General features: G+C 44.9%; 1 protein-coding gene across 1 annotated transcript in view; it reads left to right on the top strand.

Annotated features, from left to right (window-relative positions):
- The window catches only part of LOC138359245 (solute carrier family 49 member 4 homolog), a 202,204-nt gene extending 187,630 nt beyond the window's left edge, over positions 1–14,574 (top strand). The window contains exon 8 of the mRNA XM_069318232.1: positions 13,677–14,574. Within this exon, the coding sequence (XP_069174333.1) occupies positions 13,677–13,834 (158 nt within the window). The 3' untranslated portion in view covers positions 13,835–14,574. The remainder of the gene's footprint in view (positions 1–13,676) is intronic.
- Positions 14,575–20,511: the final 5,937 nt, after the last annotated feature.

The following is a 20,511-nucleotide window of genomic DNA, read 5'->3' on the forward strand; positions in this document are numbered from 1 at the left end:
GGGAACGAACTTACCTGCTATCTTGCGAATACGCTTCCAGATCTGGGCCAGAGGGGTCTCGGACGTAATTGATGAGACATAAGATGCCCAACATTCACGTTTAGCCGTACGGATGGCCCTACGGGCCACCGCACTCGCTTTCCGAAAGAAAAGAAAAGAATCGGTCGTCTGCCTACGGCGGTGCCTCTTCCAGGCTGCACGCTTAGAGCGGACAGCCCGAGCACAGTCTGCATTCCACCAGGGAACGCACTTCCGTGGACCCCGAGAGGAAGAGCGAGGAATAGAGCGGAGGGCAGCGTTGAAGACAGTGTCATGAAAAAGGAGGAGAGCGCGAGAGAGAGGCAGAAGGGAGAGGTCAGGGAGAGCAGCACTGAGGGTAAATAGGGTCCAGTCTGCCTTAGCCAACTGCCACCTAGGGAAAGAGAGGGAAGGGCGAAAAGAGAAAAAGGAAACAAGGATGGGGAAATGATCACTTCCATGGAGGTCATCAAGAACCTGCCACGTGAAATCTAAGTAAAGAGAAGAAGAGCAGAGAGAAAGATCAAGACAAGAAAGGGTGCGAGTCCGAGAGTCCAAATGAGTGGGCTCACCAGAATTCAGAAGAGACAGGGAAGAAGAGAGGAGACACGGCTCAAGGAGGCGACCCCGGGTATTCGTCAGAACGTCACCCCAAAGAGAATGACGACAATTGAAGTCACCCAGCAGGAGCACAGGCTCCGGCAAGGAGTCCAGGAGGTGTTTCAAATCAGGAAGAGAGAGCGGGACACTCGGGGGGAGATAAATGGAACAAACTGTGTACCATTTCCCCACAAAGATACGAGCAGCAGAACAATGGAGAGGCGAAGGAAAAAGTAAAGGAACAAAGGGAACATCAGCCCGAATCAAAAGAGCAGAAGAATTAGAAGCCCCAGCAATGGCTGGGGGGGGGGAGAGAAAGGAATAGCCACGAAAACGACCAGGACGAGCACCAAGCATGGGCTTCTGGAGACAGACACAAAGGGGCGAAAACCGCGAAATCAGAAGTTGGAGTTCGAGGAAATTGGCGTAATAACCTCGAACGTTCCATTGAAGAATGGACAACGACGAGAAGAGAAAGGACAAAAACAGAGAACAAGGAAGAAACAAAGGCGAAAGACCAACAGAGCACGTTAAAGAATATCAGGGTCAGCAAAGTCAGGGTTAGGGGGCATGGGTAAACTGAGCAAAGACGGAGGGAAGGAAACGGGAGAACAGAGCAGAGGTGGGCGGGCAGGGTCTGGAGGAGGAGGAGGAAGAGGAGGAGACAACGGAGAGGAGCCGTCAAGGACAGCAGCAGGATGAGGGGGAGTAGAAAGAGGGGAGCGCACCCCAGCAAGAGCAGCAACCGAAAGGGAAGCAGGGGCCAAAGAAACCTCCATAGCAGGAACAGGGGGCGCAAGCACTGAAACGGGAGGGGAAGGAGCAACAGAGCCAGAAGGAGGAGCCGAGGAAGAAAGCGAAGCCTTCTTACCCGCCGGGGAAGAGGAAGGAGAGGAGCCAGGCTTACGCTTCTGACTTAAAGAGACCGGTGTCCCAGCAACTACGTACCGGGCAACGGATTCCAGTGTCTCAACAGGAGAAGCCGAACGAGAGCACACACGACGGCCGTTAGGAGAGCGATGGACATCCGCCCGCACCGACAGGCGGTGGGGAGAGCCAATAGATGGAGGAAGAGGATGGGAAGGAGGATCGGAGGGGGACGAGGAAGAAGACACAGAAGACACGACAGACCGGGTAGAAGGAAGGGGAACCCCAGACAGAGGACCAGGAGGAGGATTCTTCGGGAGAGAACCCAAAGGAACAGAGGAGGGGGCAGTGGGCGCATCAGGGTCCAAGGCCCGGAAACGGTTGTGAGTCTGAGGAAGGCGGGAAGGACGAGGAGAGGAAGAGCGCAACACGCGAGCATAAGAGATATTAGCATAAGGCGGGAGCCGGCGAACCTGGCGCCTCGCCTCAGGAAAAGATAAACGCTCCCGGTGCTTCAGGTTGAGGACGGCTGCCTCAAGCTTGTAATGGACACACGCACGGGAGAAGGTAGGATGGGCCTCACCGCAGTTGAGGCAACGAGCCTGGGGAGAAGTGCACTCCGACTTAGAGTGACCTTCGCCACCACACAAAGGACAGAGAGAGACAGTCCCGGAGCAGCGGAGGGCACCATGCCCAAACCTCCAGCACTTGTTGCAGAGCCGAGGAGAAGGAATGTACTCCTGGACAGAGCACCTGGCACCAGCAAGAATGACAGAGGGTGGAAGGGTCCTACCATCAAAGGTAATCTTCACAACCCGGAGGGGTTGACGGCGACTACCACGAGGGGGACGAGTAAACGTGTCCACCTGGAGAATAGAATGGCCCTGGGCAGCGAGGATATGGCGAATATCGTCGTGGCAGTCGCGCAGGTCCCGAACACCGGTTGCAACATGGGGCGGGAGCAAAATAGTGCCAACACTGGCATTCAATTGAGCGTTCTTCGAGACCCGAACGGGGGTCTCGCCAAGGCAGGATAAGGCAGCCAAGCGGGAAGCAGCATCCTGAGAAGGAGCAGCAACGACACGTGTACCGAGACGAGTGGGGTTGAAAGTAATGGAGGCATCCACGGAATCAATGAGATGTCGATGAAGGGAGAAATCGTCAGGAGGCGCAGAATCAAGAGGGAGGAGATCAAAATATTTGGCCCACGAAGCGGGACCAAACAAGGCTTGATAGGTAGCAGAACTGGAAGGAATCGAGCGAGGGCGGCCGTGACGAGAACGGCGGTGAGAACCCCCAGAGAGAGAGGGGTCAAAAGGCGCAGTAGTTACAACTAGAGAAGGAGCCGCGCCAGGGGACGAGGTAGTCACCACTGGGGGCTTGGGGCTCGACCCAACCACAGAGGAGGGAGGGGAGCCAGGGGAAGGAGTCAGAGAGGCCAAAGGAGGAGCAAGGTCGGGGCCCAATGCAGCGGAGGCTACAGAGCCCGGTCTTCCAATACGGACCGACTCGGGGGCTTGGTCGCCCACCCCACGAGCCTGAAAAGGTAAGCCAGAAGCAGCCGAAACAGGGGTTATCATCTTGACGAAATTATGAATTCACTCACGAATGAGCCCCCACACCCACCATGGAGCCACAATTAGAGGCAGGACACCCAACAAGAAGCTATCGCCGATCTTGTCGGGGCCTCCTAGGGGTGCGTCGTGAGTATACGCCCCACAAACGCCACCTTAAGAAACCGACAGTCCGTCGAGATCGGGTTCAGTGACGAAGTGGGGATTGACAATAAAAGGGTCCCCTCGCTCTCGACGTCGGGTACTGCAGTTCTACGGGTGCATGAGTATGCCTCCTCAAGCACCCGGGCGTCAAAATAGAAGAAGTCCATGGAAGAACCAGAACGAGCAAAAGGTCGGCAGGAAACGGCAAGCAGATAGGAGAAGAGGGGGGAGAAAAACGAAACAGAAGGAAAAGGAAAAGGTGCCCAGCAGAATTGGAGAGGACAGCAGCAGGAGCACAAGGCTAGAAAAGGACAGAGGACTGTCCTAAGGAGCATCACACTCCAGCAGCCGCCCACGAAGCCCCCACACGGCGACAACGAGCTGAGCGGGGAGGGGGTCAGGGCTACATAATGAAGCCAACACAAGTAGCAGGTCAGGGCTACATAATGAAGCCAACACAAGTTGCAGGTCAGGGCTACATAATTAAGCCAACACAAGTAGCAGGTCAGGGCTACATAATTAAGCCAACACAAGTAGCAGGTCAGGGCTACATAATAAAGCCAACACAAGTTGCAGGGGTTATGACCCTGGGTAGCCTGGTGAAGCAATTCTATCAAGTGAGAGTTATTCTCATTGCCTGACCTGAAACTAGGTCAGAGGAAAGAAATATTTATATAAATAAAAATGTAAATGTTCGTTTGTTCAAAATCGCTAATCTCCGAAAGTTCTTTCCCGATTGCTTTGAAATTTTCACACAACGTTCCATTGGCATACGAGCAAATTTCTATATACATACTATATAGATGTCACGTCTGTGAAGGTAAAAAAAAACATGCTTTTTCTGAAAAACTGTTTTTCATGTGAGGAAAATCTTCGAAACCTCTTTACCGGTTGCTTTGAAATTTTGACAACGTTGCATTCGAATAGGTGCGTCATTTTATATATCTACTATATACATGCCTTACCTGTGACAGGAAAAAACATTCGTTTTTGAAAAACAGCGCCATCTGTTGCACATAATAGCAAAATGCACTCTATACTAGATATGTCACGAATTCCATTTTTATGTTTCCAATTGCATTGATAAATTTTATTTTCATAGATTTGAATTTATTTTATTTTTATTGAATTACATTGTGAGACATTGTGTTCGAATTAGGCAGTGTTGTTTACCATACTGTTCATTTCGTAAGTATATGTATGGAAGCCACACCTGTGACAGGTACAACTATGCTATTCTTGAAAAACAGCAGCATTTGTTGCATGCAGGAGCAACACACACGCTATACTAAATATTCTACAGTTCCATTTCATTGTTTCCGTTTGCATTGATAAATGGAATTTTCACACATTTTGATTTATTTTAATTTTGATTTAATTATTTTGTGTGAATTGCATTGGAATTGAGCTGTGTTGTTTAACATACAGTTCATTTTGTGTGTATAGTTTATTTTTTTTATTTTTCATATTTTCATTTAATTTTTAATTGTTTTTCTTATATTTCACTGATGGGAACATCAGATCACTTGATGTTCCCAATTTTCTGATAGAAACATCAGATCATTTGGGAAGGCATTGGACGAGGGAATGGGGAATAGTGGGGGATGACAAGGGGATGGAAGTGAGAGATGGTGGGGAGGACGACGGGACAAGGGAAGGGGTAATGGTGGGGAAGGACGAGGGGACAGGGAAATTTGGGATGGTAGGGACGAGGGGATAGGGGAAGGGAAAATGGTGGAGGACAAAGGGACAGGGGAGTGGGGCATGGTGGGAGGGAAGAGTGGATGGTGGGTGGGGAATGGTGGGGAGGACGAGGGGACGGTGGAGTGGTGAATGGTTGGTTGGCCGAGGAGACGGGAGAGGGGGGAACAGTTTGGGGGACTGGGGGACAGGGAAGATTGCTGTGGCTCAGCCATGCACATGCGTAGCTGAGCCACAGCAACGCGTGGCCGGGTACTCCTAGTATTAAATAAACGTCAATGAGTGACCTTAAAGAGTTCTAGTAGAGGATGAGCGTCTAATGATAATGGGAATAGGATGTCGACATTTTGTAACGTTACATGATGCTAGTGAACATCGTAACCTTTCACTTGAGTTGCCACAGTCGTCAGAAGTGGACGTTCGTCACTGTGTCCTGGGAAGATACAAGAATATATATATATATATATATATATATATATATATATATATATATATATATATATATATATATATATATATATATATATACTATTAAATATGACCGAAAAAGTAAGATTAATAATTCTAACACGAATTTTCTCAATCTTTCGTACATTTCTTTTCACTGTTGGTGGTAATTCAAAAATCAATTCTCCAAAATTCATTTTTATTTCTAGTCTGACGCGACACTTGAGCGCGTTTCGTAAAACTTATTACATTTTCAAAGACTTTAGTTACACATACACAACTGAATAGAACTTACACATCTCCGATTTGTTTATATCTACATTTGAGTGAGGTGGATGGGGTGAGGTGGTATTTAATAGGGTATTAATTTCATCAACACAAGACAGAACACGAAACAATGGGTATTGAATAGAAGTGATTGTAGAAAGCCTATTGGTCCATATTTCTTGATGCTTCTATATTGGAGCGGAGTCTTGAGGTGGGTAGAATATAGTGGTGCATTAATTGGCTGTTGATTGCTGGTGTTGACTTTTTAATGTGTAGTGCCTCGCAAACGTCAAGCCGTCTGCTATCGCTGTATCTATCGATACAGCGGAGTCTTGAGGTGGGTAGAATATAGTTGTGCATTAATTGGCTGTTGATTGCTGGTGTTTACTTTTTAATGTGTAGTGCCTCGCAAACGTCAAGCCGTCTGCTATCGCTGTATCGATAGATACAGCGATAGCAGACGGCTTGACGTTTGCGAGGCACTACACATTAAAAAGTCAACACCAGCAATCAACAGCCAATTAATGCACAACTATATTCTACCCACCTCAAGACTCCGCTCCAATATAGAAGCATCAAGAAATATGGACCAATAGGGTTTCTACAATCACTTCTATTCAATACCCATTGTTTCGTGTTCTGTCTTGTGTTGATGAAATTAATACCCTATTAAATACCACCTCACCCCATCCACCTCACTCAAATGTAGATATAAACAAATCGGAGATGTGTAAGTTCTATTCAGTTGTGTATGTGTAACTAAAGTCTTTGAAAATGTAATAAGTTTTACGAAACGCGCTCAAGTGTCGCGTCAGACTAGAAATAAAAATGAATTTTGGAGAATTGATTTTTGAATTACCACCAACAGTGAAAAGAAATGTACGAAAGATTGAGAAAATTCGTGTTAGAATTATTAATCTTACTTTTTCGGTCAAATTTAATAATATATGTCTACAGGAAAGACTGCTACCAAAATATACTTATATATATATATGTATATATGTATATATATATATATGTATATATATATATATATATATATATATATATATATATATATATGTATATATATGTATGTATATATGTATGTATATATATGTGACGGTAACGCGTTGGTGTTCGGCTGTTTAAGGCTAGGGGTATGGCCTCGTCACATAGTTATAAAAAAAATAGAAAAAACTGGAACTTCGTCTGTGGTAAGGTAAGGAGAAGACACACAAAACACAAGTAAACTTTAACAATGAAATTTTAATTACGTTAAATAAATCAAAACATGAAAAAATGGACAAACAAATTCTTATAATAAAATCAATCAATCAAAATAATAAGAATACTTAAATGACACAATGAAAAGTTACGTTAAGGCAAAATAACAAGAAGTGCAACACAAAATTAAATGGGAGGTGCTGGAATATTGGCTTTAAGCTATCACCTCTCTCAGTACACGCTAACGTCTAGCTGGGAGGAGTGATAACCACGAAAGCACTGAACATTCTGAGGTCTGAGGTCGTGGCGACCCCAGACATCAAGTAGTATGGGGGGGCGAGTGCAGGTGCAGCCAGACCGGCGACCAATCAGCGGGGCCGGTAGCGATCAACGAGTAGTTTGGCGGTTTGAGTCTGAACAGGTGTCTCTGGCTGCAACGTTTTGCGCTCTGGCAAGCCTTGCTGGTGTTGTTGTCGTTGTTGGACATTTCTTCCATAGTAGTTTTATATAACCACAACGACGTAATTGTGGAGGGAAGAGCAGGCTCAATCTCTTGAAGGAGATTATCGTCACAATATATATATATATATATATATATATATATATATATATATATATATATATATATTCTGTGTTGTTAGGAAAACATTTTATTGTGGATTAATAATGAAATTTCAGGTTAGTATGGGAGAACTTAATGAAAGAACTTCGCATCTGATGAAGGTATAGCTGAACTCCAGGTGTAGAGCTGAACTTCAAACAGTGTGGCTAAGCTACACATTTCTTTTGTGAAGCTGTTTGGAGGAGGTTCACTGACATTGAAGTGGGACTTCATGTGCAGCAGATTGGATGAACTGGAAGAGTACCTTGCCTGTTTTTTGAGGACCCAGATAGATGTTCTTAGTAGTGGCCCTCGAGGAATAGAACAGAAAATCATATGAACACATTGATGTATGAGAGAATGCTTGATTGCATATTGGCATGAAAGGCGCAGTGTAAGGTGAGAGAATGATTTTCTTTCTTTGTTAGGGATATATAAAGAGGTTCCAGGTAATTCAACCCCAAGCAGTGATGGGGCAGAGATTGTCTGTTGAGCAGCAGCTTGATAGAGTTATTTGGTGAAGTCAGGATATGATATTGGAGTGTTACCGGTTTGTAGCAGCTTAGAGTGTTGTGCAATAATATTATATATTTTTTGTTGTGCGTATTTTTATGTAATAAATGTTTGTTTGTTATCAGCTGGTATTTGCTCTTGTGCTGGTGAGGCTTCCTGAAGAGAGAGAGAGAGAGAGAGAGAGAGAGAGAGAGAGAGAGAGAGAGAGAGAGAGAGAGAGAGATGGTTGCAAATTGGGTGACAGTGGACAATAACTCACTAAAGGGGATTTAGGAGATCATCCAATAGTAAGGAGGGTGTGGGGGAGTCATGGTGGCTCGAGTGGATATGTACTCATGACAACTAAACAAGTTTGGAGACGAACCCCTGAATAAAGGTGACGCTGATTCCCTCTCCGAAAACAACATGGAGATCACCCTATAATTAACAGGGTGATCTCCCAACAAATAGCAGGCACTCCAGTGTCCATTGCTGGTCGGATGACCGCAGTAGAAGTGTGGTTGCCGTGGTCGATCATATTTTTTTCAGGGAAAGGTTGGGGGTCTCGGTTCGTAGCAGGTCTGGGAAACATAATGACGTCAAGACAAGTAGCAGGTCAGGGGTATGATAAACCACTAACATATCAAATATCAGGGGGGTATATTATGAAGCCCACACATAAAACAGGCCAGGATTACGTAATATAGCCCACACATATAACAGGAAAAGGCTATGTAATGTAGGCCACGCAGACGAGAGTAGGCTATGTAATGGCCATTAGATTTCACGTGGCAGGTTCTTGATGACCTCCATGGAAGTGATCATTTCCCCATCCTTGTTTCCTTTTTCTCTTTTCGCCCTTCCCTCTCTTTCCCTAGGTGGCAGTTTGCTAAGGCGGACTGGACCCTATTTTCCCTCAGTGCTACTCTCTCTGACCTCTCCCTTCTGCCCCTCTCTCAGCGCTCTCCTCCTTTTTCATGACACTGTCTTCGACGCTGCCCTCCGCTCTATTCCTCGCTCTTCCTCTCGGGGTCCACGGAAGTGCGTTCCCTGGTGGAATGCGGACTGTGCTCGGGCTGTCCGCTGTAAGCGTGCAGCCTGGAAGAAGCACCGCCGTAGGCAGACGACCGATTCTTTTTTCTTTCGGAAAGCGAGTGCGGTGGCCCGTAGGGCCATCCGTACGGCTAAACGTGAATGTTGGGCATCTTATGTCTCAACAATTACGTCCGAAACCCCTCTGGCCCAGATCTGGAAGCGTATCCGCAAGATAGCGGGTAAGTTCGTTCCCGATGTTTCACCGGTCCTTCACCTCCATGATACTCTTGTGGCGGACCCGTTGCAGGTCGCTTCCGAACTGGGTTCCCACTTTTCTTCTGTTAGCTCTGGTCTTCATCTTCCCCAATCTTTCCTTCTTCGTAAACCTGTCCTTGAGTCTCGTCCTTTAGATTTCTGCACTCATCTTCAGCTTCCCTATAATGATCCCTTCTCTTTCTCTGAACTTCGGTCTGCGCTGCCCCTCTGCGGTTCTACGGCGGCGGGCTCCGATGGTATTCATTATGAGATGCTTCGCCATCTCCCTCCGAGCACGTCTCAGTATTTACTGAGTCTGTATAATCGGATCTGGGAGTCGTCGTCAGTCCCTGAGGACTGGCTCGATGCCGTTGTCCTCCCTGTTCGCAAACCGGGGTCTCTGGGTACTTCCCCTAAGGACTTTCGCCCTATTGCTCTCACGAGTTGTGTCTGCAAACTCTTTGAACGTATGGTTAACGTTCGTCTGATGTGGTTCCTGGAACACCATCACCTCCTCTCCCCTTCTCAATTTGGTTTCCGCAAGTGCCGCAGCACGACAGATGTCCTGGTGAACTTGGAGGTCTATATTCGTACTGCTTTTGCTGCGAAGACCTCCGTTGTTGCCGTCCTTTTTGACCTAGAAAAGGCTTACGACACCACTTGGCGTTATCATATCCTATCTCAACTTCATTCTTTTGGCCTTCGTGGTCATCTCCCTCTCTTTCTCCGCAGCTTCCTCTCTCGTCGTTCCTTTCGGGTGCGCCTTGGTACCGCTCTCTCTCCCTCTTTTCAGCAATACGAAGGTGTGCCCCAGGGTAGTGTTCTGAGCACTACTCTTTTTCTTGTTGCCCTCAATGGTCTTCTTTCCTCTCTTCCTTCTGGTGTCTTCTCCGCTCTCTATGTCGATGATCTTACCCTTTGTTGTCAGGGTGATGATTCGCCTCTCCTTCAACGCCGGCTTCAACTTGCAATTGATGCCGTGTCGTCTTGGGCCACAGGTCATGGCTTCAAGTTCTCTACTTCTAAGACTTGTGCCATGACTTTTACGCGGAAACGGGTTGTTCTTCGTCCCTCTTTGTCACTTTATGGTCATCCCCTTGAATACAAAGATTCCGCGAAGCTTTTGGGGTTATTCCTTGACACTCGTTTGTCTTGGTCTCCCCATATCTCTTACCTCCGTGTTGAGTGCTCTAAGGCCCTTACCCTCCTTCGGGTCTTGTCCCATACTTCTTGGGAGGCAGATAGGCGCACTCTCCTTGCTTTACATTCCTCTCTCGTCCTGTCTAAGCTCGATTATGGTTGCCCTGCTTACTCGTCTGCTTCTCCTTCTACTCTTCGCCGTCTTGATGCTTTGCACCATACTGGGTTGCGCCTCAGTTCTGGTGCCTTTCGTTCGACTCCCATCCTTAGCTTGTATGTTGACTGGCTTCCTGTCTCTCCAGGACCGCCGTGATCGCTACTGTCTTCGCTATCTTGCGCGGTCCTTGCAACATCCTTCCTCTCGCCTCTGTCGTGCTTTAACTTTTACCCCTCCTGCGGTTCCTGTTCCTCTTCACCACCTCCCTCTTTCTGTCCGGTTATCTCGCCTACAGGATTCTCTTTCCGTTCGTATTTCTGATGTTTCTCCTCGTGTTGTTCCTTCTTTGCCCCCGTGGAGGGTCCCTCTTCCGCGGTTTTGTACTTCCTTGACTCGTATCACTAAAGCTTTTACCCCTCCTACGGTTCTAAAACGCCTTTTCCTCGAGCACTTTTCTTCTCACTCCCGCTCCATTTCTGTCTTCACCGATGGGTCTAAGTCAGCAGACGGTGTTGGCTACTCTGTTGTTTTTCCTGATCGCACTTATATGTGTCGCTTGCCTCCGGAGACTAGCATCTTTACAGCGGAACTTTATGCTATTCTCTATGCTCTTCGTCTCCTGCTTTCTCGTTGTCAGTCTTCCTTTGTGGTTGTTGTTGACTCTCGTAGTGCCCTCATGGCTCTCGGGTCCTTTAATCCGGTTCATCCGGTAGTTGTCGAGATCCAGCATTGGCTGTTTCTCGTTCACAGTAAATTTAAGTCGGTTGAGTTTTGTTGGGTTCCCAGCCATATTGGTGTGTCTTTAAATGAGCGTGCGGATGCTGCTGCCAAGGAAGCTGTCCGCTCTTGTCCCATCTCTCGCAAAGGCATTCCGTATTCCGACTTTTACCCGGTTATCCATTCCTCAGTCCTTACCCGTTGGCAGGCTTCTTGGTTGTCTGTTACTGGTAACAAGCTACGTACTCTTAAATGTTGTGTTTCCTCGTGGCCGTCCTCCTTCCACCGTAACCGGCGGTGGGAAACAGCTCTGGCGAGGTTGCGTATTGGCCATACTCGCTTAACCCATGGTCACTTGATGGAGCGCCGCCCTGCTCCTTATTGTCCTAGTTGCATTGTCCCTCTTACGGTCGTGCATGTCCTTCTTGAATGTCCTGACTTCCAGGACGAGCGTGTGTCTTGCTTTCCGACCGCCCCTCGAGGTCGCCTGTCCCTCAATAGAATTCTTGGTGACTCGGATACTTTTGGTATCGTTCGCCTTATGCGTTTTTGTTCTCGTATTGGCATCCTTGGTGATATTTAGCGCCCTCTGATTATTTTGCGTATTTGATGGTGCTACATAGCCTTCCCGGTTTGGTGCCTTCTTTTGATAATTACTTACTTATGTAATGGCCATTGTGAGGCCTACGTAATGCCTTCCTCATAGATAACAGGTCAGGGTTACATAATTCTGACCACAAATTTAGCAAGTCAGAGATACATAATATTACCCACAAAGATACTAGGTTCGGGCTACGTAGTGTTGCAACCATAGAAAATAGATCATGGCTGCATAATATAGCCAATTTAGGAAACAGATAAGGGGGTACATAATGTAGCCAACACAAATAACAGGTATGGCCTTCATATTATAGCAGGTCACACATGTAACAGGTCACGGCTACATAACAAAGCCCACACAGATAGCAGTTTAGGGCTACATAACTTACCCCACAAAGAAAACACGTATTAATTAAACGAAAATTAGAAAGAATCAGTACTAATGTGATTGTAAGCATTTAAAAGCGATTATATGGCTGGAAGTGCTGAGAGGGGCCAGGTCATTATCCCGCCCAGCAGACGGCAGTGTAGGAGTTTCCAAAAACTGAACATACCACGCTGCCATAACAACCAGGAAGGAGCTACATTTGGCACCGATAAATTGTCACAGTTACATCATGTAACCCATACACACAACACGGCATGCTACATAATTGTAGACACACAGATAACCGGTAAGGAATACATAATGACAGATAACTGTTAAGGGATACATAATGTAGGCCGAACAGATAACTGGTAAGTGATACATGATGTAGGGCAGACTGATAACTGGTAAGTGATACATAATGTAGGCCAGACAGATAACTGGTAATTGATTCATAATGTAGGGCAGACTGATAGCCGGTATGGGATTAATAATGTAAGCCAAACAGATAACTGGTAAGGGATACATAATGTAGGCAAGACAGATAACTGGTAAGTGATACATAATGAAGGCAAGACTGATAACCGGTAAGGGATACATAATGTAGGTCAGAGAAATAACCGGGGGAGGGATACTTAATATAGGCCAGACAGAGAGCAAATGAAGCTATTAGTTTCAATAAGGAAATATTCAATAATCAATTCTTTCTGTTGCAGCTAACTCCAGGTTTTTATGGATTATTATTTTTATTATTGCACATGATATTATAGGCTTAGTACATTACTTTACTGCAATTATAGTGGCAGTGGAGGTGTGTGACCTTGGTAGCACAATGGAAACACAACAAGTGAGAGTTGATGAATGTTTTAAGAAACTCCTCCATCCATTGTCATTATATACCTCCTTTACCACATTAATGATGTGGAGGCAGAATCAGACAATAGAGAAAGTGAATAATGCAGTAGAAGAAGAGGTCGGGTCTAATATGTTATATATAAAATCAGGGTCAAACATGCTCGACAGTCTTTCCGAGCATCATATGAGCAGCTGTACAGTGCTCTTCACGAATTGTACAAACCAATACAGCCACTTCCACTTTACAAACAACTTACGCCCTCCCTTGTGCCAACTTTATTCCATATTCTGGTGATGATTTACTTCGTATAAAGTCACATGTAGAAAAAATACGGTTACTGCCTCACTTGCTTGGCCTTCAGAGCGTTAGAAAAATATTGGTGAAAATGTTAAGATGTTAAAGATGTTCGAGGTGGCAGTATGAAGATTTCAATGGAACTCTTTAGTTCAGGGTTCATGTAATTTATATCTTCTTGTTGCAGAGTGATCAGTTGAAATATAACATTGTTATTGTTATGGAAATACTGAAAGCAGTGTGGTGTAATTAACAAAGTGTAGTTACGCAAGACTGTGTAGCTGTACTCTAGTGTTCTTACACCTAATACACCTCTCAATTTGTGTCTCCTTCCCCAGGCTACAAGTGGGTAACATACGTCCTCCTGAGTACTGGTTCACTCTCAATAATTCCCGTTCTGCTTATGAAGGAAGATTATTCCAGATCAAACATTGACCGCAATGTTGGCTCGCGGACCCCAAGAGAAGTTCCAGATCTCCACATCAATTTTCTCTGATATAACATAAAAAATACTGCACATACAAATCTAGCTTACAAATGTGAAATTTTCATTGAATATTTTTTGTCAACCTAATTAAAATCTTTTCAGTTGTAGATAACAAATTTGCAGACTGTAATTACATTTAAATCTTTATTATAATTATTATGTTGCAAAGAGTTAATAAACTAATATATTTAATATGCTCTAGTGGATAGCATGAGTGTATTGAAGGAAAAGTAAACATATTTATTTGATCATGTGTAAGGCACTTGCTTTATCTTTGTGGCTTCGATTATGTACGAGGTACCTGCTTTATGCACAATGAACACACATTAATGAGATGTATAAATGAGAAATTCAAAAGGAGCCATGAGGACGATTCGAACCTGCACAATTGTTGCTCCCAAGCAAACGCTTCTTGACAAATGAATAATGAAATCACATTTACATGATACATCACGTTAAGAGGTAGGATACATCGCATTGGAGGTATAACTACTGGATAACAAGTCAGGGAACATGGGGGACAATATTTGAAACCGTGAGTGGGCTTCAGTTGGAAGCCTCAGGAACCCCTAGAGGATTCAGTGGAATCCCAGATTGCATTACATTCTGACCATGTTGTAGTGAAGTAGTCTAGGGCATTTGCCTGGGAGTACCAAGTGAGATGGTTAGAATCCTCTTCATGCTCCTACAGACTTTTTACGGGCTTTATCTGTGTAAGAATAAAATATGATATACAAGCTTCAGTCAACTCAGAGTGTGTTATTTGTTTTCCCTACATGTTAAAATAATGTAAACATATACAGCTCTAACGTAATGAGGGGGTTCTTGTGAGCCGCCATAGAACACGTGTGGGAAGCTTCTGTAACCCTCTCCTCTTTGTTGTAAGGGCACACAAGTATATTACACCCTTTAGTTTCTCCACCTACGTGTTTGCCGTTCATGGAGACCCATACATTCTTTATTATTCCTTCATCTGGTCGTTGAGTTAACACAGAGGCTGTGGCCCATGCCCAACAAAACTTTATTGGTGAGGGACTTAAGTCAATCGTCTAGTCAAGCTGGAGTGGCCTTTAGTCAGAATTGGGTTAAGTGGCCATTGAAGGGTTAGTAATCTTATTGGCCAATGGACCGCTGGTTCAGACTCTCTACTGATTATTGGAGTATATGCACTCCTTGTTATCCTCAAGTTTCTTTGTATGCTTATGCCTCCCCTTGCTTGACTCCGCGGAGAAATGTGGTAGAGGGAAGTGGTCTCTTTTCATTATTTATATGCTTCATTCTCATAAACATTGTGAGATTTTGTTTTCTTTGACAATTATCAAAAGATTTAATTCCTATTAATATTACGTTAATCGTAACTACCTCGCAAGAGGTTATCTTGAGATGATTTCGGGGCTTTTAGTGTCCCCGCGGCCCGGTCCTCGACCAGGCCTCCACCCCCAGGATGCAGCCCGTGACAGCTGACTAACTCCCAAGTACCTATTTACTGCTAGGTAACGGGCATTCAGGGTGAAAGCAACTTTGCCCATTTGTTTCTGCCTCGGGCGGGAATCTAATCCGCGCCACAGAATTACGAGTCCTGCGCGCTATCCACCAGGCTACGAGGCCCCCCGTAGGCAGGGGGGGAGGCAGACCTTAAACAGCAAGAGCTGCCAGTGGTAGATATTTAATCTTAAAGCCTAAGATCATAGGACCGCGGGAGCAAACCGCCAGGCGAAACCACACGGGTAACACCTGTCACTTAGGTCGCTGGCTCCTCCTAGTTGACAACTAATAAAGGGTAGCCGACGGATTCTCACTTCTTATTTATAGAAGTGTGGTGCTGTGCAATGGACTCGAGCTTTAGATACAGACTTAATATGAACCTAAGCAGGCAAAGCGTTGCAGAACATGAAATGTGGGGCAGTAATATTGGAAGGTTTGACGTAAACGACCGTTTTCTATAACAAACAATTTATTCACAAAATAAACTAAAACTACTACATAGAGAATTTACGTTACTTTACTGTCACTCCAGTGGCACATTCAAGAACAGCTAATCAACAGCCTAATGGACCCACAGTATCCTTATCCCGTCATCGCTGACTGACTAATGACACTAACTGAACAAAGTGGTGCCCACTGGTGACGCAAGCTTGCAATCAATATTGTCACGGCTTCACGGTGACCAATACTATAATCACAAAACTTGACTGGCGCTCGCTGCCCTCAACGAGGTACCAAGTAACAAGGCGGTTAATCCAAGAATGATAACCCCTTATAAAAAACCTTACGTTAACACTTGTCTCTCAGGACAATCAACAACAAAAGTTACTCTAATTGAATTTAAACAATTACGTTAACACACACGTGTCTCAACGACACTTAAATGGCAGCAATAACTCGTAAATCAATTAATTACATCAACTTGAAAGTCAAGCATTCGGTGAGTAATTCCCAATTAATTACTGAATACAACAGCCTACTAGGCCTACCACTTTACCTACGCCTACCACTACTACTTCAGAAGAGTATTGATAAAGCCTACTGTTTCTCAACTGACAGTTCACTTCCGGTCTTACGACAAGATTACCTTAACGAGGGTAGACTACTGTACCAGACAAGGTTACAACACACACCGTGTAAACAACAACATCAACACCTGGTATATTCACTAAGTGGCGGTAACTAATTCTCTTTAATTAGCTACGAGTGCTTAATCCCTCTGTCCGCAGACAGATCTGATCAGTCCAACGAATTAAAGCAGCTTAATTACAGCGCAATTGACTCCGATCATAACAGACCGGTCAACCCCTTACGTTAATCAATCATTTAATGACAGCTCGTTAAATCGTTAACACTACGTTAGTCTTCACTTGACAATTCCTCCACTGCGAGAACTTCACTGTGACTGTTGCCTTTACACGTCTCTTCGTTAATCACAACAATGTTCAACGAAACAAGTGACCTCGTTAAGTAAATCGTGACCCCCGGTGACGTTAAATGACTTTAATTCTCACGGGATCCTTCACAGTACACAACGCCTTCCACCAAGGACAAACTTGTCTACGGTTTACACACGGTACAACACAGTACATCACAGTAGATCCTTGCCACTCACGGCAAAACTTGTAAATGACTTCCCCCAGTAAATTATCCACCAATAATTCACACTTTACCAAAACACAACAGTAAAATAAGCGCTGGCCAATATAATAATGGGAATTATTTATAACAAAGGGAAACCTCCCTGTTACCTCTTTCACTGCTGGAAAAGGGAATCAAATTACAGCACATTACATACACGGCAAATAGAGAAAATAGAAGCAAATAACTCACTTTACTCCACCACTGAATGTGTCTCTTGGTGTCCTCACACACGTCAAGATCACAGTTGGGCTCAACCCCAACTTGGTGACGGCAACAGGGTAAACTCTCACGTCTCCAATTCCCATTCACCTCACCAGGTGGTCACAGGGACAGAGGACAGATGGAACACTGGGTGCGAAACCAGCTTCAGCGTTTTATTACCCAAAACGGAAATAGTGTACTTACATCAATCTCGCGGGCCCGTCACACACACTCACTCACATACACGTCACCCTCACTCCCACTGCTACTTGCTGGATGATGACGTAGGCGTCCTCACTTCCTACACGTGGTCAGTTGGAGCACAGGGTCCTAGACCACGGGGTTAGCTCCAAACACAGAGACCAGGTGGCGCTAACACGCCGGCTTAGGCAGACCAGAGTGCACGCACAACAGATTACATAACGGGGATGCGGTACCACGCCCATCCACTTGACACAGTACCCCAGGATACAACGGTACTTGGTGTTACACGGTACACGAGACCCGAGACGGAGTCCATCACTGTTCCTTTCTAATTCCTCGGAATTAGGAATTTTATGGTTTCTCTCATAACACTGAAACCTTCTCTAGCACGTCTCACTGCAGTACCATCAAGCACAGATACGATAGACGGCGGATGTCACTAACCTAGGTCGATAATTAACAGCCTCACTCAGTCCAGTTGCTCTGAGATGGCGTCTCACAATCACACGGCTTAGATGACAAAAGTTCACACTGGTTCGGTACATGCACCTTTCCGATCTACCGGATTCTTACGGACGGCACACGGAAAGATAGCAAGATGATAGGCGTGACTTTAGTAACGTTGCAGGCAGTATTTCCCGATGCTTGGCCTAGCACGGAAAATTACGTCCTCTCATAGCAACGTTCTAGGTAAGAATATTTTTTCCCGCCAAGACGGCCCCGGGGATACCATGCAGCACCCCTCAGCGTGTTGACCAATCACGGTTCAGCATTCCTGAGGCCCAGGAGCCTTGGTCAATGGCGCACCTGCCTCACGACGCCACCCCCTCTCTCACGAGGTGGACACGTGATAGGGGGGGGGGGTGGTCTACAGCCGTTAACCCCCAATACCTCCCTCTCTACACTTGTACAAAAATTTCCCTGAAATCAACTCCCTCCTGTAATTTCCTTCACAGAACTGATACAGCGATCAGAATGACATCAATAGCTAGCAAATGTCACGGGCTGTCCAACGACACCCAACACGACTGTGGAAAAGTTATATTCAGAAAGTTGAATCACGGTGCACATCACTGGTGCACTATGCAATTTCGTACTTCATTCAGTGCATGAGAGAGCAGGAAAAATATGTCTCCTGACAAACATATCCTTCCTTCCTATCAGATTCGTGTGGTGGGAATGCATGCCATTAGTTCGGTTAAGCCGGGATGATCGGTTTCTACCTTACCAAAGGGGGCTTTACCTTGCTGACTGTGCAGCTGCTGCTGTGTTCTTTACCCACTTCATCGCACTAGAATGAATAGAAACTACTATCGACCCACGAATTCGGGAACCTGGGAATAGGAATAGGACACGAGAATGGTCGCGGTTGTGGTTGTATTCAACCACACACGGTCAGTGGTGCAGCAGTCACCTAGTTGTGATGGTCTACGCAATTATGTTAAAAAACTCTAGCTCTTGGTCCCTTGTCTCATTAGTTTTCTATTACATATTTAGTCCATTGTATTAGTAGGGTAAATGAGGACGTAGTCCATGCATGGAATTTTGGGTGCAGTGTTGCATATCAATTGCAGAGAAGGAGGGTGAGGGTGCATGAGGTTTCAGTCCAGTTGAAAGTTATTGCAAATTTGCAAAACATAGGAAACATGAATGTTACAAGAGGCTGCAAAGCATAGAAAATGGGAATGTTGCAAGTGAATGAACTTAAAAGAGAAAAAAGTTAGTTTTTCAAAGTGTATCATAGTGATATTTCCTAAATGTTTTGTGAAAGTTATATGTTTCATCCATAGATTTTCACTCACAGGTAAGACGTTCCTCGCAGGTAGGAGGATCTTCACTGGTAGGAAGACTCTCACAGGTAGTAGGTTCCTCAAAGGTAGGAGGTTCCTCACAGGTAGGAAGTTCCCGACAGGTAGGACATTGCTCACCGGCAGGAGCATCCTCACAGGTAGGAGCTTTCACTATATTTTGTAGAGAGCAAAGATGACGGAACTATCAATATGATTCATACAAAGAAAGAAAGAGAGAGAGAGAGAGAGAGAGAGAGAGAGAGAGAGAGAGAGAGAGAGAGAGAGAGAGAGAGAGAGAGAGAGAGAGAGTGAGAGAGAGAGAGAAAGAGAGACTTGTGAGTCAAAAGTTATTACTGCTAATCAACCAGCAAACATCAGTACTTTCTGTTATTCCCTCAAGCTAAAGCTAATAAGTGTTATTGTGTGTATGCTTAAAAGAGAAAGATAACAATAGACATTTAAGTGGATATGATCACCATTCACTTACATTACCTAACATCAGGGGTGTTATTCCACTGCTATCCATGGAGCTCCTCTTCCATCTATCAGTTAGACAAAGTTATATCTTATACCTCACTCATGCACCATCCTGAGTTCCCCACGCACTCCAAGCTCCACATTCTACATCCTCCACATGGTTCTTCTCCACCATGGGTGACGCTCCCGTTTACTACCCATAGCTCCACAAACTACAATTACACACTGCCATTAGGGTCACTCTACAGCCCTAATGGTCCCCCACCCCATCACAGCTTTGTTAGTTCAACAACGCTAAGTGCTCATGACATAAGAGTTTACTTTATCACATCAAGTGTGGTATCGCAAGTGTTTCGCATGAAACACTTGCTAACTATTTTATCAAAATGTGTAGATTACGATTAATAAAAAGATATCTCAAACAACGAGTTTTTGGCTTATTTGGGTAAAAGAAATGCAACATACAGTTACGACATGCACGTGTAGGGAAGAATGTTGCCATATGCCACACATTATTGCATGACAAGTCCAGCACACCCCATAGCAACATGAGAGAAATGTGTAGTTCTCGCTTTAGCTAAGGAGTGAAATGCACATATATTTTTTTCCACGGATGTAAATGTAACAAATTCTAACTAAAGCCTTTTATTTCTCAAACACATTTCTTCTCCATTGTATCTTAACAAATTATTTAGTAAATCAATTCATATATTATACAATAATACTGAATTAGTTTTAACACAAGAATGATTAACAAGTGCTTATTCTGCTGAAACCTCATATTTTTTGCATTTATAATTACCATTCATTAGATTTGTTGAGAAACAAACTAAGTAATACATCATCTATATGCAAAATCACACTGTTACTCGTCAATTTACTTAT

The sequence above is a fragment of the Procambarus clarkii genome, chromosome 90 (assembly GCF_040958095.1).
Source record: "Procambarus clarkii isolate CNS0578487 chromosome 90, FALCON_Pclarkii_2.0, whole genome shotgun sequence".
NCBI classification, from domain to species: domain Eukaryota; kingdom Metazoa; phylum Arthropoda; class Malacostraca; order Decapoda; family Cambaridae; genus Procambarus; species Procambarus clarkii.